Source organism: Hypanus sabinus, chromosome 15 (assembly GCF_030144855.1).
Source record: "Hypanus sabinus isolate sHypSab1 chromosome 15, sHypSab1.hap1, whole genome shotgun sequence".
Classification (NCBI taxonomy): Eukaryota; Metazoa; Chordata; class Chondrichthyes; order Myliobatiformes; family Dasyatidae; genus Hypanus; species Hypanus sabinus.
In genome coordinates this window covers 77,774,478-77,799,203 of record NC_082720.1, presented here as the reverse complement: position 1 = coordinate 77,799,203, position 24,726 = coordinate 77,774,478, and the positions used below count along the sequence as shown (strand labels likewise).

The 24,726-nt window shown below is 42.0% G+C and overlaps 1 protein-coding gene across 5 annotated transcripts in view; it reads right to left on the bottom strand.

Annotated features, from left to right (window-relative positions):
• Window positions 1-719: 719 nt before the first annotated feature.
• LOC132405612 (protein Shroom1-like) overlaps window positions 720-24,726 on the bottom strand; it is an 81,153-nt gene continuing 57,146 nt past the window's right edge. For 4 of the 5 annotated variants that reach the window (XM_059990555.1, XM_059990552.1, XM_059990554.1 and 1 more), the window contains exons 7-8: window positions 10,229-10,501; window positions 720-4,481 (exon numbers count right to left, since the gene is read on the bottom strand). In XM_059990555.1, coding sequence (XP_059846538.1) covers window positions 4,233-4,481; window positions 10,229-10,501 — 522 coding nt within the window. In that variant the 3' untranslated portion in view covers window positions 720-4,232. The remainder of the gene's footprint in view (window positions 4,482-10,228; window positions 10,502-24,726) is intronic. The other variant, XM_059990556.1, reaches the window with a different exon arrangement.

The following is a 24,726-nucleotide window of genomic DNA, read 5'->3' as shown; positions in this document are numbered from 1 at the left end:
ATTAATTGTTAATGCACTGAAACTCTAGCACACAGTTCAAAGAGGCTACAGTTTTGCTCTCCAGCTCATTTTCATTGCCAGTTCTATTACAATGACAGCAGTCAACTTCGGTACTCTTGAATTAAGAATCAGAAAGTTCACCTGCAGTTCTCTCTCCTCGTTGTAGTCTGCATGCACGTTACTCTGAAGTGGATGCTGCAGTGACTGAACAACCCTAATTTGGGATGTTGCTCCTAACACACTGAGAAGTCCTTCCACCTTTACTGCTTATCAAGGAAAGATTTTCCATTGTTAACCTGACATTTAACTGAGCATTAATGATTATGCACCATTATCCGTCAGTGTAGTTATCTTTTATGTATCATTATTGAAGGAATTGGTGCAACTTTCTGAGAATCTATAGCCAATCTGGGCCCCTAAATAGCATAAAGCCTAATGTAAAGTTCATTTGGTAACTGAACTGCGCAACTTTAACTTCTTCACTGCATATTTTCTATTAAAGGCACGAGTATGCAATTTCCAAAGCACAGGCTACTGTTCAACACCTTTCCAGGGTGAGCATTCCCTATGTCCTTCTTGATGGGTTTCAGAGTTCAGCACAGCAGTCTGCTGTAGAGATAAAGAATGGGGTCTGACCTTAAGTTTATACCTCTCAACTTTATTCACTATGGAACAGGGAACAAAGGCAACTTACAAATGTATTGTAAAAAGTTTAAGGATCGATGGTCAACTTTATTCATCATATATATTTACATATATATTAGGAATTTCCCATAATCTAATTTGTCATCTTTATTATGGGAGTATAGATAACAGTTTTACAATCGTTAGATTATTATTATCTGAATTCATGTCAGTTTCCACTTTTAAGTAGTTTCCAGTTTTGGTAGAGAATGTTATCATCCTCAGTAATTTGTACTCAGTCACATTTTGGGGACAACTTTATGAAAGCTACTTATGTCTTGAAACATTTGAATGAATGAAGTAAAAGCCAATGCCACAGTTGGAGTGTTGATTAAAAAAAACCCGTTATCAGGTTAGTTCATTACTACTGAGATATATCAATTACATATTAATTTAAATACCTACTCTGTTCAAAGAACACAGGCTTATAAAAGGCAAACTTTCTTGTTACATTTTCCTTTATAGAGCGCATCATAACATTGAAAAACATCACACTATAAGTTACAAATATCAAGATTTCAAAATATCAAAGATTTCAAGATATAAAAATATCCGAAAATAATGATCTTGACATAAAGAGTCAATGTTTTGGGCTGAGACCCTTCGTCAGTACTGGAAAGGAAGAGAAGAAGTCACAGTGAAAAGGTGGGGGGGGGGGGGAGGTAGTACAAAGTGGCAGGTGATACCGGGGGTGGGGGACAGGGGGCAAAGCAAAGTGCTGGGAAGTTGATTGGTGAAGGAGATAAAGGCCTGGAGAAGGGGAAATTTGATAGCAGAGGTCAGAAGACCATGGAGCAACAGGAAGGGGGAGCAGCACCAGAGGTGATGGGCAGGTAAGGAGATAAGGTGAGAAAGGGAAACAGGAATGGATGAAGGGAGAGGGGCGGGGTGAGAAATTACCAGAAGTTCAAGAAATCGGTGTTTGTGCCGTTAGGTTGGTGGCTACCAAAACCTCCAACCTGAGTGTGGCCACATATTAGCAGCAGAGGAGGCCATGGATTGAGATGTTGGAATGGGAATGGGATGTGGAATTGAAATGGGTGGCCACTGGGAGATTCTGCTTTTCGTGGCAGATGGAACGGAGGTGCTTGGCAAAGCAAACTCCCAATCTATGTTGGGGCTCACTGATACAGAACATAGAGTAGTACAGCATAGTGTAGGCCCTTCGGCCCACAATGTTGTGCTGACCCTTAAACCCTGCCTCCCATATAACCCCCCATCTTAAATTCCTCCATATACCTGTACAGTAGTCTCTTAAATTTCACTAGTGTATCTGCCTCCACCACTGACTCAGGCAGTGCATTCCACGCACCAACCACTCTCTGAGTGAAAAACCTTCCTCTAATATCCCCCTTGAACTTCCCATTCCTTACCTTAAAGCCATGTCCCCTTGTATAGAGCAGTGGTGCCCTGGGGAAGAGGCGCTGGCTGTCCACTCTATCTATTCCTCTTAATATCTTGCATACCTCTAAACAGGATATACAGGAGCCCACACTGGGAGCACTAGATGCAGTAGATGACCCTAACAGATTCGCAGGTGAAGAGTTGCCTCACCTGAAAGGACTGTTTGGGACCTGAAAGGGAGTGAGGGAGTAGGTGGTGTGGCACTTGTTTCGCTTGCAAGACTAAGTACCAAGAGGGAGATCAGTGGGAGGGATGAGTGGACAAGGGAGTTGCATAGGGAGCAAACCTTGTGGAAAGTGGAAAGTAGGGAGCAGGGGGAGGGAAAGATGTGCTTGGTGGTGGGATCCCATTGGAGATTGTGGAGATGTATGTGCAGGACAAGGAGGCTAGTGGGGTAGTAGATGAGGACAAGAGGAACTCTATCCCTGGTGTAGCAGTGGGAGGATGGGGTGACAGCAGCATTGATGATTTAGGAATAATGGCTGGTGTTTCAACATTTTACGAAGAATAAGGAGAAGCCCGCTTAAGTAAACATCACTTTGTCGTGAAATACACAGATGCAAGCTAAAATTTATATGTACATTACAGAGTATCAAATTTAATTTATAAAAATGATTATTAGAAGATATAGCTAGAACAATAATTAATATACATTTTACACATTGATAGGGACACTGATATCAGATAATTACAAGACATTTACAGTACACTGATGAGTGCAAAACTAAGGCAATTTACAAATGTATTGGAAGTTTAAGGATCAACTTTATTCACCAAAAACATCTACATGTACAGTGTTAGGGATTTGCTGTAATCTATACTGCCACCTTTGCGATTGCAGTGTAGATTACAGTTTTAAAATCACTGCACTATCACCCAAAATGGTGTCAGTATCTACATTTAAGCAGTTTTACCTCAGCACCACCTCCCTTGACTCATCCACCATCTCCAAATTGTTGGAATGTTCATCAATCATGCAGTAGTGGATGAGCAGAAATATTGGGAAGAAGAAAACTTTGTGTTTAGGTCCTGCTACACACGTTTACCTAATTAGCGCTATCACCAACTTGTAGCCAAGAATCTATAATCTCTCCAAGATACCTTGCTTCTCTTCTCTGAATACTTGATCATACATTTTGTTCTCCCAGTCTTTGGTGACTGCCTGAGACCAAATCAAACTGGTGATGTGTCCACGATAATGCTTCAACCGTATGTCCATCCCATAACAAAATAGCTTTCTTTCACATCCATAATGTGGCCTCACTTCAGCTTATCAGCTGCTAAAACCCTCACCCAAAGCTTTGTGAGCTCTACGATTTTATTGGACTTTAACCCATAACCACACACTCGCATTGCCTCTGAGAAGGCTGAACACAATAGCTCCCAGTTTGGCAAGTGCTTGACTTTAACAAGTCTCAGCTATCTTTTCAAGTCCCTCCAGGGGCCTCTCCAGACCACCATCAACCAGCCTAATAACCCTTTAAGAATCTATAATTCCCTCTGATCTCTGCTTCTCCAATTCTGAATTCTGTATGCATAGTTTTCTGTGCTCTATCACCATCACTCGTGTAGTATTTTCTAAAGCCCAGAATTCTGAAATTTCCTCCCTGACCTTCTCCACATCTCTTTCCTCCCTTAGGTAGCTCTTAATGGCCCAGTATCTCCTTTTGGCTCACTGTCGGCTTTCACTGACAACTTGCCTGCGAAGCATTTCATACTGATACGTTGAATCCAATTTAGATACTGTACTCATTGTTACTACAGAGGAAATATTTGGGCAGCAAGTCAATCCAAGGTGATGTCTTGCACAAGGAATGCTCCAACACGTTATGATAAGCACGGTGCTTTTGCAATGCAAACAGTATCACGTGATTTTATGTGATATTATGTTTCATACTAAGCATTTTAAATAAAAAAAGCTGATTATGGAACTACTGCTGTTCCATAATCCTGAAGAATTAAGTTCTATTATTACTGCAAAACCCTGTTAAATTTAATTATCTCCTTAAGTCAGTTAATGTGCAAACAACGAGAAAAATAGAATTAACATTTGTTGATTCTGGAATGAATCCAAATCACAGGATATGATAAACCAATTTTAGATTTTGCTGGAAACTTTACAGTAGAGCAAAATGGGATGTGAATTACAGACTGTTTTCAAGAAATCCCAGTTGCTCCTCAGTCAATCTGAGACATTCTTCAACTTCTTTTTGCTTGATCAATAACGCTTTTCTCATTTGTATAAAGTGATGACAGTGTTGAAGCTGAATCTCAGTGAGGTAGTTTGTTAGGATGTTGAAGGTCACCCGCTCCCGGTGATCTTGATGCTCCTTCAGTCCCCTAGCACCTTCATGCTGACGGGAGAGTGTTTGATGTCTTTCACTCAGCGATTGCTAAACAAACAGAACAAGTTTTAAAGCAAGCAGATGTTTTATGGCCCAGTTGCAGCATGTTAGAAAATGCGTAGGAATGTTATAGCACAAACCAAAAGAGGATTGCCGTAAGGGTTTACACGAGAAAATCTGCAGATGCTGGAAATTCAAACAACAACACACACAAAATGCTGTTGGAACACAGCAGGCCAGGAGGCATCTATACTTACTTTCTTTCCTTTTGGTTAGTCCTGATGAAGGGTCTATAAATGCTGCCTAGCCTGCTGTGTTCCACCAGCATTTTGTGTGTGTTGCCTTAAGAGTTTGATGTTTCACTAGAATAACAGCTAATAGACAATACAATACTCTCTGGTTGTTGCACTAGTCCCAAGTATTTCTCTGATGTCTGATTGTAGACCACACATTTTGAAAAGTGGTGAAACAAAAGACTATTATTGTATTTCCCCAATTTTCTAAAATACTGGCCCACATTTTGGGAAATTGTGATACAAGGTGGGAGATAACGTGCATAAGAGCATTATGTAATGGTATTTCACTACGCAATAGTTTACATTGGCTAATCCAGATAAAGGGAATACCCCACATTCTTTCAACATTTGAGAAGACTCTTAGATGTGGAAATGTGGACTCAGATGTCACTGGGGAAAGGAGACCTGGGGGGTTGGGAGAAAGGGAATTTTAAATATTTGCTCTCCATGCTTTTACTTTCACGAGATCATTTACACCCACTTAAATTGGTAGACCTTTTTCTCATGTCATCCAAAAATGACATCTCTGACAATGCAAAATACCTAACACTGAATTGAAGCTTGAATGTTTATCAGTGACCATATCAATAAAAGTGTTGGCGCAAGGCCAAGTGGTTAAGGTGTTCGTCTAGTGATCTGAAGGCCGCTAGTTCAAGCCTTGGCTGAGGCTGAATGTGTGTCCTTGAGCAAGGCACTTAACCACACATTGCTCTGCGACGGCACCAGTGCCAAGCTGTATGGGTCCTAATGCCATTCCCTTGGAAAACATCGGTGGCGTGGAGAGGGGAGACTTGCAGCTTGGGCAACTGCTGGTCTTCCCTTAAAAAAAGCCTTGTCCAGGCTTGCGTCCTGGAAACTTTCCAAGGTGCAAATCCATGGTCAATCGAGACTAACGGAGGTCTACACACCAATAAAACATTACTCACCCCTGCATTCTGAAATCTCCCAGTGTCTTAAATACTTTGCCCAGATCAACAGCGAACTAAACACAGAATATTAAAACTTTGATCTTTTAACTAAATTGCTACACCTCAACATAGCTACAACGTTCAGGCCGTTGGGAGATGGAATAGACAGACAATGGTTCGTTTTACTTGCTTAGTCTCGTCATCAAATTTTCAGATTAGTTGAAATATTAAATTAATTCCTCATTTACTGAGCTTGTATTTCTATATTTGGCATAGGGCTCTGACATACATAAATCAAATCAGCTGATGGGAATTAAGCAGCTAAGATATGCGCTACTTTAAGACGACTTTTTTTTCCAATAATACCGTGGAATGCTAATCTCTTCCCTACATAGTTGATGCAACGCATTGTATTTTCTTTGCTAAAACGCATGTTTTTACGTATGTTACGTAGTTCCAGAAAATTTAAACATTCAGAAGACCTTGGCAAAAAAAAAAATCATCTTTGGCTTATTCAACTTTAAATCACCTAAAACCCTAACTGATAAAGGTAGTTTCCTCAGGTACAAATGAACCACTCTGTTCAAGCAAAAGCAAACTTACTTTGCTCTCTGGCACTTTTCTTTATTAAAATTTGATGAACCTGGTGGTGTGGGACCTAAGGCTTTGGAACAGTTATTACTCCTCATCCATCAGGCTCCTGAACCAACATGTGCTGTACCATCTTGAGACTAAAACTTGTTTTGGGTTTGGAAACATCTTAATGTGCAGTAGTGAAAGTAATTTCTTAATTTCATAATTTGTGTTCCCTGTGCTCAAATATGGTACCAGCTACACACTGCACATCTATTTTGTGTGACATGTATCATTTGATTTGTTAAATGCACTGAGATCAATTGGACTGAATTTAAAAAGTACGTGTATGCCAAAAAAAAGAGCTAGAACAAATAGTTATCCATAAATCTTATTGGCACTTTTCTGCTCATTGTCTGTTTTGTCCAATTCATTCAGGAACTTCAGAGTAATTTATTCTGATTTTGTTATCATGTGGTTTGACGTGAAAGTTGAAGAGTCCATGAAGGTGAGTCCATAGGTTGTGGAACCAGTTCAGAGTCCAGGTGAGTGAAGTTATCCATGTTGGCTCAGGAGCCTGATGGATGAGGAGTAATAACTGTTCCAAAGCCTTAGGTCTCACACCACCAGGCTCAGGAACAATTATTACCCTTCAACTGTCAGGCTCCTGAACCCGCGTGGATAACTCCACTCACAACTCAAAGTTTAAAGTACAGAGAGTCGTAGACAAGTACAGCACAGAAATTTGCACTTTGGCACATCTAGTCCATTCAAACTGCCTACTCCTATCAACCTCCACTGGGACTACAGCCCTCCATATCCCTACTATCCATGTACTTATCCAAACGTCTTCTAAATGTGGAAATCAAGCTCACGTGCATCACTTCTGCAGGCAGCTCATTCCACACTCTCATGGCCATCTGAATGAAGAAGTTTCCCCTCATGTTCCCCTTAAAAACTTTCCATCTTTCACCCTTAACCCACGACCTCTGGTTGTAGTTCCACCCAACCTCAGTGGAAAAAGCCTGCTTGCATTTACCCTATCTATACCCTTCATTATATTGTATACTTACATCAAACCTTCTCTCAGTCTTCTGTGTTCTAAAGAATAAAGTCGAAACCTATTCAACCATTCCTTATACTCAGGTCCTCCAGACCCAGCAACATCCTTGTCTATTTTCTCTGTACTCTTTCAACATTATTTACATTTTTCCTGTAAGTAGGAGACCAAAACTGCACACAATACTCCAAATTAGGCCTCACCAACATCTTATACAACTTGAACATAACATCCCATCTTCTGTACTCAATACATTGATTTATGAAAGCCAAAGATTTTCTTTACGACTCTATCCACCTGTGATGCCGCTTTCAATGAATTAAGGACCTGTATTCCCAGATTCCTTTGTTCTACTACACCCTTCAGTGCCCTACCGTTCACTGTGCAAGACTCACCTTTGGAAACCACGACAGCATTCATCAATGTCCACTACACCCCCAATCCTGGTGTCAAAAGCAAATTTTCTGATCCAGTTAACCACTTTATCATCCACATCATTGATATAGATGTCAAACAACAAAGGACCCAGCACCGACCCCTATGGCACTCCACTAGTCACAGGCCTCTCCCACAAAGCCAATGTCTAACCTAATTTACTTCCTTATTCTGAATGCTGAGCGACCGAACCTTCTTGATCAGCCTCCCGTGCGGGACCTTGTGAAATACCTTACCAAAATCCATGCAGACAACATCAACTGCCTTGCTTTCATCCACTTTTCTAGTAACTTTCTCGAGAAACTCTATAAGCTTGGTTAGACATGAGCTACCACACACAAGGCCATGGCGACTATCCTTAATTAGTCTGTGTCTATCCAAATGCTTATACTGTATATCCGGTTGGTTAGACTAGCTTCCAATAACTTCCCAACAACTGATGTCAGACTCACCGGCCTATAATTTCCTAGTTTCTGTTTAGAGCCTTTTTTAAAAAAGCTGAACAATATTGGCTATCCTCAAGTCCTCTGGTACCTCTCCTGTTGCTAAGGATGTTCAACTATCTCAGCAATTTCTGCATGTCCCCCATAGGGTCTGAGGGAGCACCTTGTCAGGACCTGGGGATTTATCCACCCTGATTTGCCTCAGGGTAACAAATGCCTCCTCCTCTGTAATCTGTAGAGGGTTCATGAAGTCAATGCCTCTTTGCCTCACTTCTATAGACTCTGTACCCAGTTCCTGAATAAATGCCGTTCCAAAGGGTTCATTTTAGATCTCCCCCATTTGTTTCAGCTCCACACATGGATACTGTCAAAATATGTATACTACATATGACTTTGAGATATGTCTTGTAACAGGCAGCCACAAAGCAAAGGAACCCAGTAGACCCTGTTGCAAAAGACAACAATGAATGTGCAAGTGAAAGAAAAAAATCACGCAAACAAATCACACGCAGAACAAGTGCTTTCACAGCCACGAAGTCAGTTCATCACGGCAGCTGGTCCAGAAGCCTGTTAGTTGCAGGCCACAGCCTCAGTTCAGCACAGAGACAAGTAGACTTCACAGAGCAGCAAGCAGAACACCAGGCAGTCCCTCCCTTTCTGCCTGACACCCCAACCTTTGCAATATGGCCCAGCGCTGAACTGATTCCATAGCTGATGGACGCACTTTCAAGAGCTCTACAACACATGTTCTCAGTGTTATTTACAAAGTAAATACTTATCATTATTACTGAATTTTCATAGAGTGTCTTCTTTCGCACACTGGTTGTTTGATGGTTTTTGCTTGTGTGTAGTATAGGGTGACATATGCATGCTTTGAAGAAGTACTTATATTCTCAGACATGAAAATTTCACATTTTGTGAAAGTAGGTAAATGTTTCAGTGTTACTATCCATGTGAACAAAAGTGGCAGCTAACAGACGAGCCACCTTACAAATTTAGCAACCTGAGTTCCCACGTTCTCCCTTTGACAGTCTGGATTTTCCACGGGATGTTCCAGCTTTCTCCTACATCCTAACGATGTGGTAGGTTAATTGGCCTCAAAATTACTCCCCGTTTGTAGGTGAATGGCAGAATTGGAGGGAGATTTGATGGGTGTGTGGGGAGAATAACACTGGGTTAGTGTCGAATTCACGTACATACGTGTTCGATCATTTGCATGTGTATGGTGAAGGGTACTTTTCAATGTTGTATGACTCTGACTCTAAACGTTCTGTCAATTTACATGCAAGATCAAATTAATAATTTTAATTTTGGTATTGCCAGCTGAAGCAGCTTGTTGAAACTCTTCTTTGAATACTTTTTCAGAATTGGTAGCTTAGAGTTTGGCTAACAATAACCTATCAATGAAAAGTTCTCCCTGACAGCTGGTAGGCACCATAGCTTAGTAGCCAGTGTCATGTTTTACACCACCAATGCCCCGGGTTCAATTCCCACTGCTGTCTGTCAGGAGTTGTACGTTCTCCCTGTGACTGTATGGACTTCCTCCAGGTGCTTTAGTTTCCTCCCACATTCCAAAGACATACGGGTTAATAGATAAATTGATCATGTGGGTGTAGTAGGTCTCATTAGGTCGGAAGGACCTGTTACCATGCTGTATCTGTAAATGAAAATAAATACACAAGATAAAAATACTGAAGGCTATAAATAATCAGATATCATTGTGTTACCACCTACATGGAACTATTTAGCTACTGATGGAACTCAGGAATTTCATTGCGGTAATAATGCATCCTTTGTTAAGTAACACTGCCCTCCACTTTTAGGAAATGTGTTCCTGCATTTGAACTTTGCTTCTATTTTAGGAAGAGCCATTGGAAAGTACTTTTTAAAATTACAATCTTGCACTCCTGCACAGCTAATCTGGGCAAAGTGGTCAGGTGAATAGAAGGAGATCCCAAAATCCATATAAATTCCCAATTAAAATCTCAACCACAAACATTAGAAAGAAGAATACTTCATTCCCCAGAATCTTTTCAGTTGAAAAATGCCACGCACATGTGGCCAGCTTCTAGTAACTAACCTTTTCCTCCAAATCAGTGGACTCGTTGACTTTGTTCAGGGCATTTTCCACACGCACTAGACGACTTGATAGACAAAGCAGCAAATTCATCACTTTGTCCAAATCCTCAATGAAGGTCTTATATTTCTGTATTTCATTAGGCTTGCAAACATCATTGATCCAGGCTTCAATGTCTTCACCCAACAAAGAATTCATTTTGATATCTTCATGTAGGCATGCTTTAGTGTCCTGAAGCTTCTGAAGTTTACACTTAATTGTGCCAATTAACTTCTTCTGCAAATCAAAGCAAAAGAAAGATCAATACTTTTAATGCTCTCAATTGCTGGAACTGTCCTTGGCGAGGCTAACTGCCCTCACTTACCAAGCTGCTAGCTCCATGCATCCAAGTGGCAAATTACTGCACAAAACTGGCTTGGTGGAGGAGGGAGCAGGGCTTTCCATCGATAAAGAGCAAGGCCTTTGTCGTCAATTGCCGGTGACTAATTGTAACTGCTGGGTGACAGCGTGAAGATTGCTAAAGTCCAGTGTTGTAGTACATTTAAAAGGACAAATGAGAACTCAGGAACTCAGAACTTTAGTCTTTGTGTATGTTTGCATGAGTGCCTTGGAATTCCTCATAGTCATGTGGAGAATTGCCAGCTGTTAGACCACAAGACCATAAGATACAGGAGGAGAATGAGGCCATTTGGACCATTGAGTCTCCATTTGATCATGGTTGATTTATTTTCCCTCAACTCCATTCTCCTGACTTCTTCCTGTACCCCCTAATGCCTTTACTAATCAATAACCTATCAACCTCTGTTTTAATATACCAAATGACATGGCCTCCATAGCCATCTGTGGCAATGATTTCTAGAGATTCGCCACCATCTGTCTGAAGAAATTCCTCCTAATCTTTGTTCTTAAGGGACGTCCTTCTATTCTGAGGCTCTGCCCTACGGTCCTGATGTACCATCAATAACTCTCTCTGAGACGTGAAGACGAGATATCGGCTTTTATTGACTGGAAGAAAGAACAAGCAGTAGTTGACCACCATACTACATCCTGGAGACTGAGGGCCGGGCTCAGGCCTCAATTGCCTTTATACCGGGGTCTGTGGGAGGAGCCACAGGAGCAGTCAGCAGGGGGCGTGTCCAGACAGGTATATGTAGTTCACCACAGGTCCGAGACATCCCCACTAATGGAAACATCATTTCCACATCCACTCTATCTAGGCCTTTCAATATTTGGTAGGTTTCAGTAAGATTCCAACCCTCCCCCCCCATTCTTCTAAACTCCAGGGAGTACAGGCCCAGAACCATCTAATGCCTGTCATACATTAACCCTTTCATTCCAGGAATCATTCTCATAAATCTCCGCTGGACTCTCTCCAATGCCAAAGCATCCTTTCTCAGACAGATTTGGGGCACAAAAGTACTCACAATACTCCAAGTGTGGTCTGAACAATGCTTAAAAAATGACTTAGCATTATATCCCTGCTTTTATATTCTAGCCCTCTTGAAATGAATGCTAACATTGCACTTGTATTCCTCGCCACCAATTCAAATAATCTGCAAGTTAATCTTTTGGGAATCCTGCACTTGAAATTGCAAGTCTCTGTGCTCCTCTGATTTCTGAATTTTCTCCACAATTAGAAAATAATCAATACCTTTATTCCTTTTACCCTTATTATACCTGTACAGCTTGAAATTCTAGCATTTCTTAGAAAAATAATGAACATTAATAATTTTATGTCCCTTTGAGAGATGACAGATCTATTCAACTAGGGACATAAAGGTAACATATGGGAGCTCAGCTGACTTTTTCATTTGGTGGAAGGCAGAAGATTTGAACTCCCAAGCATAATCTAAATAATAAAACTCTAAGCCCAACTTCATCTTATAAGGTAAAATGATGGAAACTGGGAGCACCTGAGAAAAACAGCAGGATATACCACCAATCATTTTAACAATCCACCCACCTGATTCCTGCTGGTGGGCAGAAGTAAAACTGAGCTTTGTATTATGGCTTAAAATATATCCCCGATGGAAGGGAAAAGAATGGGCAAAGATATTTCAGTTACTTACGTTATGAATTCCATTTCCATAGAACAGATTTATGACTTTGTAGTCAAAATACATTTTCTCAATGCAACAGTTCAAGGCGTATTATACCGCCTATGTACAGTATCTACATGGAAAAGTATGGCTAAATGAGCACTTTTGAACAAAAAATAGACAAGTGTACTTTCTTCTAAACTGATAGTTAAAAGATACAAAAAACAATGGAGCTGCTGTTGAATTATACTTTGAATTTCCCTTGGGATCAATATAGTATGTCTGTCTGTCTGTCTGTCTGTCTGTCCGTATCAGTTGATCCATTGCAGATGCATGTGGCAGGAGGAGAACCTCAGGAGATTTCAGTTAAAGATGATTTTTTTCCCCTCCTGGCTACATCATAATTAATAATGTTGATGTCCCAAGTTACCCTTAAACCTTAAAAGCAGGAGTTATTTATACTCATCAGAGATTTAATTGTCATTTGATCTGGCCAATACTAACAACTTCCACCATCTGACGACGAGTCTGTCTGTGCATTGACCTCTTCATGCAAGTTGTAAAACAGGAACCGATTATTTTCCACAGCCAGTCCACTTTGCCCTTTCTGTGTTCCCACATTCTTTCAAAACATCTTCCTCTTTTCATCTATACCTTCCGAATAGCTTCTGCCCCACTCACCAGCTCTCCATGTCATCTCCTGGATGTTGCCGCTGGCAGTCCAGGAGAAAGGTTCTTTGTGTAGTTGCGCTTCCTCCTGACACTCATCCCCGCAAGTGGGACAAGTGCTACAGCTGCCCCTACATCTCCTCCTCCACCACTTGTCAGGGCCTCATGCAGTCAACACTCCACCTGCCAGTCTGTTAGCATTATCTACTCTATCCGGTCTGACCTCCTCTACATTGATGAGGCCTGATGTAGATTGGGGGACCATCTCATTGAGCACCTTTGCTCCAAAAGGTGGAATTTCCTGGTGGCAACCCGCTTTAATTCCACTTCCCATTCCAATTCCCATTCCAACATGTCGATCCACAGCCTCCTCTGCTGTCACAATAATGCCATGCTCAGGTTGGACAAGCATATTCCATCTGAGTAACCTCCGACCTGATGGGATGAACAATGAATTCTCTAACTTCTGGTAATTCCTCCCCCCCTTCTCTTTCTCCATTCTGGCTCCTCTCTTACTCTTTCGCTTCTCCTCATGTGGCCATCGTCTCCCTTTTGTGCCCCTCCTCCTTCTCTTTCTCCCAAGGCCCACTCTTCTGTTCTTATCAGATCCCTTCTTCTTCAGTCCTTTACCTTTTCCACCTATCACCTCCCAGCTTTTTACCTCAAACCTACCCACCTTCCTCCTCACCTGGTTTTACTTATCACTTGCATTTTGTACTCTTTCCTCTCCCCCTACCCTCTTATTCTGGCTCTTTCCCCTTCCTTTCCAGCTGCTGATGATTTATTTCCTTCAATAAATACTGCCTGACTTGCTGAGTCTTACACCATTTTGTGTGTGTTGCTCTGGATTTCCCGTATCTGCAGAACTTCTTGTGTTTGTGTATTGAGGTTGATGCGTTTGACTGTGTCCACAGCCTATACTCTGAGTTACATTCTCTGTACCATCCTGTGAACACAATATATTCCCTTCACCTTCTGTACAGCTGGTGCTGACCAGAAACTGAAAATTCACTGAAGTGCTGCTGACCTCCTGAAAATTTGGTGCATGCACAAAGCCTGCTTGGATATTTTTCTGACCGAGAGGACTCATCTGTAGGTCAAGAGAGAAACTCTCTTGCAGGAATAAGTGGTGACTGGTAACCATGGAATCTGTGCAATCAGCATTAAGTGTGTTTATTAGTACAATGTATTGCCTGGTGTGCGTGATTTTTTTTTGAAAGAGGAAGTATTCATGTATTACTGTTTGTCTCAATGCTCATTAATGTGCATTGGAGGGTGGCTAATGTAACCCCACTTTTTAAAAAAGGAGGGAGAGAGGAAGTATTCATGTGTTACTGTTTGTCTCAATGCTCATTAATGTGCATTGGAGGGTGGCTAATGTAATCCCACTTTTTAAAAAAGGAGGGAGAGAGAAACCGGGGAATTATAGGCCGGTTAGTCTGACATCGGTGGTGGGGAAAATGCTAGAGTCAGTTATCAAAGATGTGATAACAGCACATTTGGAAAGAGGTGAAATCATCGGAAAAAGTCAGCATGGATTTGTGAAAGGAAAATCGTGTCTGACGAATCTTATAGAATTTTTTGAAGATATAACTAGCAGAGTGGATGGGGAGAGCCAGTGGATGTCCTATATTTAGATTTTCAAAAGGCTTTTGACAAGGTCCCACACAGCAGATTAGTGTGCAAACTTAAAGGTATTGGGGGTATGGTATTGATGTGGATAGAGAATTGGTTGGCAGACAGGAAGCAAAGAGTGGGAGTAAACAGGACCTTTTCAGAATGGCAGGCAGTGACTAGTGGGGTACCGCAAGGCTCAGTGCTGGGACCCCAGTTGTTTACAATATATATTAATGATTTAGATGAGGGAATTAAACGCAGCATCTCCAAGTTTGCGGATGACACGAAGCTGGGCGGCGGTGTCAGCTGTGAGGAGGATGCAGGGTGACTTGGATAGGTTAGGTGAGTGGGCAAATTCATGGCAGATGCAATTTAATGTGGATAAATGTGAGGTTATCCACTTTGGTCGCAACAACAGGAAAACAGATTATTATCTGAACCGTGGCCGATTAGGAAAAGGGGAGATGCAACGAGACCTGGCTGTCATTGTACACCAGTCATTGAAGGTGGGCATGTAGGTACAGCAGGCGGTGAAAAAGGCAAATGGTATGTTGGCATTCATAGCAAAGGGATTTGAGTACAGGAGCAGGGAGGTTCTACTGCAGTTGTACAAGGCCTTGGTGAGACCGCACCTGGAATATTGTGTGCAGTTTTGGTCCCCTAATCTGAGGAAAGACATTCTTGCCATAGAGGGAGTACAGAGAAGGTTCACCAGATTGATTCCTGGGATGGCAGGACTTTCATATGAAGAAAGACTGGATCGACTAGGCTTATACTCACTGGAATTTAGAAGACTGAGGGGGGAACTTATTAAAACGTATAAAATTCTAAAGGGATTGGACAGGCTAGATGCAGGAAGATTGTTTCCGATGTTGGGGAAGTCCAGAATGAGGGGTCACAGTTTAAGGATAAAGGGGAAGCCTTTTAGGACCGAGATGAGGAAAAACCTCTTCACACAGAGAGTGGTGAATCTGTGGAATTCTCTATCACAGGAAACAGTTGAGGCCGGTTCATTGGCTATATTTAAGAGGAAGTTAGATATGGCCCTTGTGGCTAAAGGGATCAGGGGGTATAGACAGAAAGCAGGTACAGGGTTCTGAGTTGGATGATCAGCCATGATCATACTGAATGGTGGTGCAGGCTCGAAGGACTGAATGGCCTACTCCTGCACCTATTTTCTATGTTTCTATGTGCAAGAGCTGTTTTGTTGCTTTAATATTTTATGCAACTTTGAATTCCACTTAGCTGTGTCAACAAGATTAGAAGCTCCAGTGCTCATTTCCTTAAGGTTTACTGTGATGTGTTGCTGGTGCAAGACAGTTGGTGGTCTGTGGGAAAACCAGGATTTACAGAAACATAAACAGTCAACCAAAGTAGATTAGCTCTCTGGAGATTTGACATCTGTTATGCAGTGAATGCTAAATGAGTTACGATTTCAGTATGATCTTAGCACTGATGAAAGCACAGTGATTGGAATCTCCAACCGTGATAGACATGCATGAGAAATTCTTAACATTTTGAGTTGGTGGCCAACTGTGAACTTCGTATTGCTAACTTTGCTCATTATACATACCTGCATTAGAGGCCTACAAAGAGCACAATGAGGCAACTTCCTTAAACAGGAAAAAACATCTCAATCTTTGTCTAAATTCAACCTTGTGTATTTTGTTACTGAAAATCCATTGGTCACTTAACTAAAACTAGAACTATTGCTAAAGCTTTAGTAAACAAGACACAAAATTCTGGAGGAACCCAGCAGGTCAGGCAACACCTGCGGAGAAGATTAAACAGTCAACAGTCCCGATGAAGACTCTTCATTGAGCATCTGCAGAACCTCTTATGTTTACAGTTCACAAGATGGTTGTCAGGATATTGGATAAAGAGGATGTGGTACACAAAAAACTGGTGTTACCTAAAATGAACGGTATCTGGTCTTTTGTGGTGTTTTTAAGGAAATTGTGGTGGAAAATATGTAGGGAGTAGTTATACTCTTTCAATCATCTTTCAAGGAAAGGTGGTGCTAGGGAACTTGAGGACTACATCTATTAGCCTCTTGTTGAGAGAAGGATGTAGGCAAACCTAATATAAAGGAAGATGTGTCTGTTTAACACAGGTGGTCAAAGAATATTTGAAACCAAAAATCCAAGAGGAAAGTAGTTAAATGAGCCTGAGTAATTATGGAGTGAGCATGGTATTTTAAAATAAATCGCGTGGCTGTTGAGTTTTTGGTTGAGGTAACAGAAATGCTGGTCAAATGGAATGCAACAGATATTCCAAAGATAGGCTTTCAAAATTAGTTAACAGAGGAGCTGCAGTAGCACAGACACAAAGTTAGAAAATAGCTGCAAAGCAGAGCTGTGAAGAACTCAGTTTTCAGACAGCAGGTAGGATGGCAGTGAATCTCCTCAATTTTCAGCACTAGGACCAGTGCTGCTCTGAATATACTTTTATGATTTTATGTCTGTGAGACCCAGACAGTTTCTAACTCATCTAAAAAGATGAAACTTGAAAGTGTAGAATAGATTTCAAGAGGATAGAGAAAGATTGGTGGAATGGATGATTTGGAAAATGAAATTCAACATGGTGTGCAGTAATATATTGCCAAGGAGGATGAAGGGAATGTGTAAAAGGGAATTCATGTTGTGGTCCGGTGTCTCAAAACTGCCTAAAGGAGGTGATACAGGATTTTGAAGATCCACATTAAACAATTCAGTAACCGCTTCCTCCCCTCTGTCATCAGATTTCTGATGGTTCATGACCTTTGATCTTGTTCACTTTGATCTCTACCTTGTTATTCACTTTATCTCACACTATATATTTTGTAATTTATTGTAATCTTTTATCTTTGCACTGTACTGTTGCTCCACCACAGCATATTCGATGACAAGTAAGATAGAGGAAATAAACCTGATTCAGATCTGTGACATTGACAAGATGCATTTGAACATCTTACAATTAAATGCCGGCCACAGTACCTGCTTAGGGAATTTACAGTTGTGTCCATCACTGCTATCAACATCACCCCCCCTCCAGTGCGAATGCCAAGGACACACTGGGAAAGCTTCATAGTATCATTAGCTCTCTATAAAACAAGCATTCAGGCTGTCTCTTCACAATTGCAGGAGACTTCAATCATGTTAACCTGCAGGACATTTTACCCAAATTCCATTGAAACGTCTCTATGACTAAATCGGCTCAGCCATGTATATACGGACAAATGCAGTACTTACAAAGTCATCTCAAACCCTCATCTTGGCCTCACTGACCACATCTCCATAACTTTAATTCCAGCATAATGACAGCTGCTGAAAATGGAGAAACCAGTCAGGAGGACCATCACTATATGACCTAATGAGGCAATTTGTGTGCTTCAGGACTAGTTTGAACAGACTAACTGGCAGCTGCAAGAAGACACAGACCTCGAGGATTATGCTTCATCTGCCATTGGCTACATCAGTAAGTGTGCAGACATTGTTGGAATCTCAGGGATGCCCAACCAGAAGCCCTGGCTAAATGCAGAGTAGTGCTCCCTACTAAAAGCCCAGGACACTGCCTTCAAGTCTGGTGACAGAACAGCTCTCAGGACAGCCAAGAGCAACCTCATCTTAAGCATCACAAGGGCTAAGTCCACCTACACTCAAAAAAATTCAACAACACCTGTCCAATAACAACCCCTGATGTATGTGGCTAGGCATCAAGTGCATTACTGACCATGCAAGGAAAAACAGTGTCAACTGGACCAGTGACGCCTCCCTCCCTGACACTTTATACAACTCCTATGCACACTTCAAGGCATGCGACATAATGCCAGCCACCAAAACTACCACCGCCCTGGTGAGCAACCTCTGTCCGTCACAGTACCAGATGTGAAAAGGACTCTACAGAGAGTCAACACCCTGTAAGGCAGCTGGGCCTGACAACACCCCAGGGTGAGGAGTGCTCACCTGCTCACTGACCATCTTCATTGACATCATTCACCCAGGCTGCTGTCCTCGCATGCTTCAAATCAGCCACCATTATCCCTGCACAAAATAACTTCATAGCTTCAGAACTAAATGACTGCTGCCCAGTGGCACTGATACCAATCATCATGAAACGCCTCGAACGGCTGGTGGTGGAACATACAAAAAACTCCATTCCTGCCACACTAGGTACTCACTAATGTGCTTACTGACAAACTGCTCTACGACAGATGCACCTGGCCCTGACACACCTCAAAAATAGTGAGGCTTGTTGTCAGATGTTTCTGGATTTCAGTTTGGCATTCAACACTATTGTTCCACAGACTTTAATGAAAAAAATTCTTGCTCCTTACTCTAAATACACCATTGTGCAACTGGGTGTTGGACTTCATAACCAACAGGCCTCAGATGGTCCAGATACACAACCATTCCTCCCTCCCCATCATCCTTATCACAGGTGCCCCCAGGACAGTGTACAGAACCCATCGTTATACACTCTGCTCACACATAATTGCACTGCCACACTCCCAAGTAATCACATTGTCAAGCTTGCCAATGACATGATGGTAGTGGGGCTCATCATCAACAATGATGAGGTGGCCTACAGAGAGGAGGTGGAAGAGCACGAGGCTTGGTGCAAGGCAAATAACCTCTTCCTCAATGTTGATAAGCTAAAGGAGATGATTATCGAGTTTAGGAGAACTCACACTCCCCTTTACATCGACAGCACAGCAGTGGAAATTGCGAGCAGTTTCAGACACCTGGGAGTGCACATCTCCCACAGCCTCTCACGGTCCTAGAACGTGTTCAACATAATCAGGAAGGCTCATCAATGCCTCTAGTTTCTGAGGAGGTTGAAGAGAGCCGGACTTGGTGCATCTATACTCATGTCACTTGACGGATGCACAGCAGAGAGCATCCAACCAAGCTGCACCACCGTACGGTACAGAAACTGCAACGTGGTGGCCACGAGGGGTCAAAGCTACCCAGCTCATCTCTGGCACCAACCTACCTGCCAAAGGACGTAGATACAGAAAGGTATTGGAAAAGGGCCAGAATCATCATGAAGGATTCCACCCACCCTGCTCATGGACTGTTTGTCCCACTTCCATTAGGGTGAAGGCAATGCAGCAACCATGCCAGGACCACCAGACTTAAAACTCTCCCCAAGCAGTAAGGCTGATCAATATCTTCACCCACTAATCCACCGCTCCACACCACCATTTCCTGTCAGTCACCTTATGTACAAACACTCCTGTGCCTTGTGTCACTTTCTGCACATACAGTTAATGTACAGTATGTATCTAAGCTATCTTATATATTTATATTTATTGTGTTTTTCTTTGTGCTACATTGGATCAAATCTAGAGCAGCATTTTTTTTTATTCTCCTTAACACTTGTACACTGGAAATGACATTAAGCCGTCTTAAATTTGGCCACCTTGGCACAGAAAAAAATCTGATTGGAAAGATTCAAGGATCTAGAACAGGGGTTCTTAATCTCACATCCACGGGTCCCTTGGTTAATGGTAGGGATCCATGGCAGAATAGTAGTTGGAAGCCCCTGATCTAGAGTGAGATAGTATGATTTAAACAATTTTGGGAGAAAATAGAAATTGGTGATCTGGCAACTGTGCAATAATGGATGTTTTTTAAAATGGAGGTGGGTGTTGGATTAAGATTTGAATTAGTAAGATAGCCACTAAGGGCTATTAGCCATGAAACTTATCAGATAATCGGGGAGCCAAGAAGTAATATTGGGTGATCATCAGTATTGTGGAAGAGATCAAGAAACTGAGGGTGTCATGAACAAGATGAGCAGAGAGGACAAGTGGTGAGCTGGAAGAAAAGCTAGAGAAAGATGTATGTTCTTGGATTGAGAGGAAAGTAGCAGAGGCCATTCACCTTATTCTGTTAGAGAATTACATGCCCCTAGCATATATTGGAGGTGAATGCAGCAAAGTTGCAACAAGAGGGATTTAACAAGAGGGCTTACAGCTGAGAATAGAAGCTTGCATACCAGTTTTACTGTTGTTTGATCCACAACTTCCAAACTCTTGTTTCAGTTCTAGTGCTTTCTGTAACCTATACGGGTAATGTATAGGGGGTGGCCTGAGCCTAGTGGTTAGCATAACAGCGATCTGGTTTCAATTCCACCACAGTAAAGAGTTTGTATGTTCTCCCTGTGACTGCATGGGTTTCCTCTGGGTGCCCTGTTTTCTTTCCCCATTCCAAAGACATACAGGTTAGTAGGTTAATCGGTCACATGGGTGTAACTGGGTGGCATAGATATGTTAGGCTGGAGGGTCTGTTACCGTACTGTATCTCTAAATAATAAAAATAACGATTCTACAAGGAAATGAGCAACCAGAATAAGGAAGGATTGTGGGTAAAACTGAGAGCAAGAAAAACCAACAGGAATTGCCATGTGACTAAACATCAAATGATTTAGCCCCCAGGAAAATGTCCAAGAGTGCCGGGAACTTTTCCTGATAGTAATATCCCTTGGAATTAGATGGGGTCATTTTGCCCACTTGGATACTTTATTAATTATTTGACAGTAGCTTGACGAACGATTGGTGAGAAAAGGCAGGAATTATCAAGCTATTTCATTTCATAGATGATAATAATGATCCTTTAAAATAAAAAGGAAAACCCTGCTTTATTCAATCTCACTGAATCATGTAACAAGTTTCCTTTGCAAAGCAGATTTATATATCTGTCTAGGCAGCAACTACAGAAGTTGACTTCCCGGATTGTTGGCCTCGTGACTTGGGGTTAAGAATACATCTGACACTCCTAGGTTCAAAACTCAATGGTTTGCATGTGTGGAGTTCCCATTGGTTTCTTGCCAGCGCAGACCACAAGAAGCAGACACTTGATGATTCTGATGTTTCCTCGTGTGTTGATCTCAACCAGCTGCCTCGAACGAACCATCTGCCCACTCTGAGCAGCTTATTCTGCACAGTCACCCGAGACTGTGGATGCAATGGCAACAGTGCACATCAGGCCAGTGGAGCAAAGATACTGGCGAGAGACAAGTCTTTTGCTGGAGCAGTTTGAAATGTGCTGAAAACAGTACATACCACAATTTGGTTTGCATGGTTTTAACAAATGTCAGTGTCAAAAGCACTTCTTCATAAAGCTGCAAATTGCACTCAGTGGCCACTTTATTACGTACCTCCTATACTTAATAAAGTGGGCTCTGCATGTTTGTTCATGGTCTTCTGCTGCTGAAGCCAACTCCCTCCAAAGTTTGACGTGCTGTGCATACAGGTACGCTCTTCTCCACACCACTGTTGTAATGTGGGTTATTTGAGTTGCTGTGACAGCTTGAACCGGTTTGGCCATTCTCCTCTGACCTCTCTCGTTAACAAGGCATTTTCACCCACAGGACTGCCGCTCACTGGATTTTTTTTGTTTTTTAGTACCATTGCCTGTAAATTCTGGACACTTCTATGTGAAAATCACAGTTTTCACAGTTTCTTTGCTATTCAAACCACCTCGTCTGGTGTCTGTTAAAGTGGCCACTGTATGTAGATTTCTTTTAAAAACAACACTAAATCATCCCATAATAATAGCACACACAAAATGCTGGTGGAACACAGCAGGCCAGGCAGCATCTATAGGGAGAAGTGCTGTTGACGTTTCGGGCCAAGACCCTTCAATCAGAACATCCCCTCAAGAATGGTAGCAATGTGACAATGCCCCCTCTGTGCAACACAATCATAGATTCTTAAATAAAGAATACAGTTGTGATTTTGGTACACAGGAGAAATTCTGTCACATAAGCTTATTGTTGCAAATGGCTGCAGTGCTTGGAAATGTGTTGTGACGCTATACGCTTTAGATTGCAATAGAGTTTCCATGACTATTACCCCCTCACTCAGTACCAAGGCAGTGCTTCAGATGGCCATCTCCCAGTCCATAAACTGACACCAGGAACCTCCATCTTACATGTAGCTCTGGTCTGTACATTCTCTGTAATGCCACTAGAGAGTGGTAACTAAGGTGGGCAAAAAAAGGGAAAGAAAAAATAGATTGCGGACGCAATCTCCCTGGTTCTCCATTCGTCTTTGGACCACCAGGCTGACAGCAAAACATACATCAGGCTGTGGTTCATCAATTACAGCTCGCTGTTCAGCATTATCATCCCATTGTACTAATTAATAAGCTTCGCAACCTGGGCTTCTGTACCTCCCTCTGCAAATAGATCCTTGACTTCTTTCTTGGAAGACCACAGTCAGTGTGGATTGGTGATAACATCTCCTCATCATTACAATCAACTCAGGTGAGCTTCAAGGATGCATAATTGGCCTACTGTTCTACTCTCTCTTCACTCACTATTGTGTGACCAAGCACAGCTCAAATCTGATCTATAAATGCACCAGTGACATAAGTGTTGTTGGTGAAATCTCAAATGCCAACAAAGGAGGTGCACAGGAAAGAGATGAATCAGCTGTTTGAGTGGTGTTGTAACAAAACCCTCAGACGCAATGTCAGCAAGACCAAGGAATTAGTTGTGGACTTCAGGAAGGGGAACTTGGGAGAACTCTCACCAATCCTCTCCAAGTGGTCAGTGGTGGAACGGGCGAGCAGCTTCAAGTTCTGGGTCAACAATATCTCAGAGCGTCTACCCTGGGTTCAACACATTGATACAATAATAAAGGCCGCACGCCAGCAATCTTCTTCATTATTGCATCAATGTATTGAATGCAATAATCTACTTAAGTTGAAGTTTGAGGAGATTTGGTATGTCACCAAAAACTGCAACAGATTTCTACAGATGTACACTGGAGAGCATTCTACTGGGTTGCATCATTGCCTGGTATGGAGCCTCAAATGTGCAGGATTGGAAGGAGCTGTTGAGGGTTGTAGGTTCAGCCTCAGGCACACTCTTCCCTACCACTGAGGACTTCTTCATGGCAGTGCCTCAAGAAATTGGCATCCATCATTTAGGACACTTACTATCTGGGATAGGCCCTCTTTGCATTACCACCATCAGAGAGGACGTACAGGACCATGAAGACCCATACTCGATGTTTAAGAAACAGCTTCTTCCCCTCTGCTATCAGATTTCTGAATGGTCCAACTGCCACGCTATTCCTCTTTTGCATCATTTACTTACTATAAATTGTAAAATAATTTTCATGTCTTGCTCTGTAACGCTGTCACAAAACAACAAATTTCATAACAGCAATAATAAACCTGATTTTTATTCTGTAGAAGCATAATTCACATCCTTTGATGTCCAAAATCCTCTGCAGCAAATCAAATATATTGAAGTGTTGTGACTGTTGGAATATAGAAGCATAACAGACAACTTGCACTTGACAAGCTTCTAAAAAAAAGCATTGTAATAAATACAGGATAATCTCCTTTTAAGAGGAATTATTGTTGGTCATGTCACTGGCCTGAACTTCCTCTACTCTTTTATGTCTATATTAAAGAGGAAACAGGTCCTGGCTTAGCATCACATCTGAAAAGCAGTTTGGAGTCATATACTCATACATCATGGAAACGGGCCTTTTGGCCCAACTTGTTTATACCACTCTGTTGCTCAGCCAGCTAGTGCCATCTGTCTGTATTTGCCCCATAGCCATCTAAACCTCCCCTGCCATGTACTTACTTAGGTGGCTTTTAAACTTGCTAATGTCCCTGCCTCAACTACTATTTCTGGAAGCTTCTTCAAGATACGCATCATCCTTTGCACGAAAAAGCTGCTCCTGGTGTCTCTTTTTTAAATCCCTCATTTCTCGTATAAAAGTTATGCTCTCTTGTTTTTAACACCTCTTCCTGGGGGAAAAAAGGACCATGTGCTTTCACCCCACATAGGCCCCTCATGATTTTATATACCTCTAGCAAGTCACCCCTCCATCTCTTACATTCGAGGCAATAAAATCCTTGTTGTTCTGGCCCCCCAAGTTCAGGCACACACTGGTAAATCTTTTCTGTGTTTTTGTCAGTACCTCCAATTAAACTCTGTCTTTTTGTGTGTTTCTCCCTAGTTGTCATTCTGTGGTTTTATATTGCCATGTGCTCTTGTTTGTTTTCACGCCCCATGTTCTCCTGTTCCCGCTCCTGCGCTATTCCAGCCCCTGTATCACTGAGTACTCCACCTCTCACCTGTTTCTCATTATTACCTGTATTGCTGCCACCTGTGTCTCATTGTGCTCCACCTATCATCTGCCTCTCTGTTTATTGCTCAGTGTAT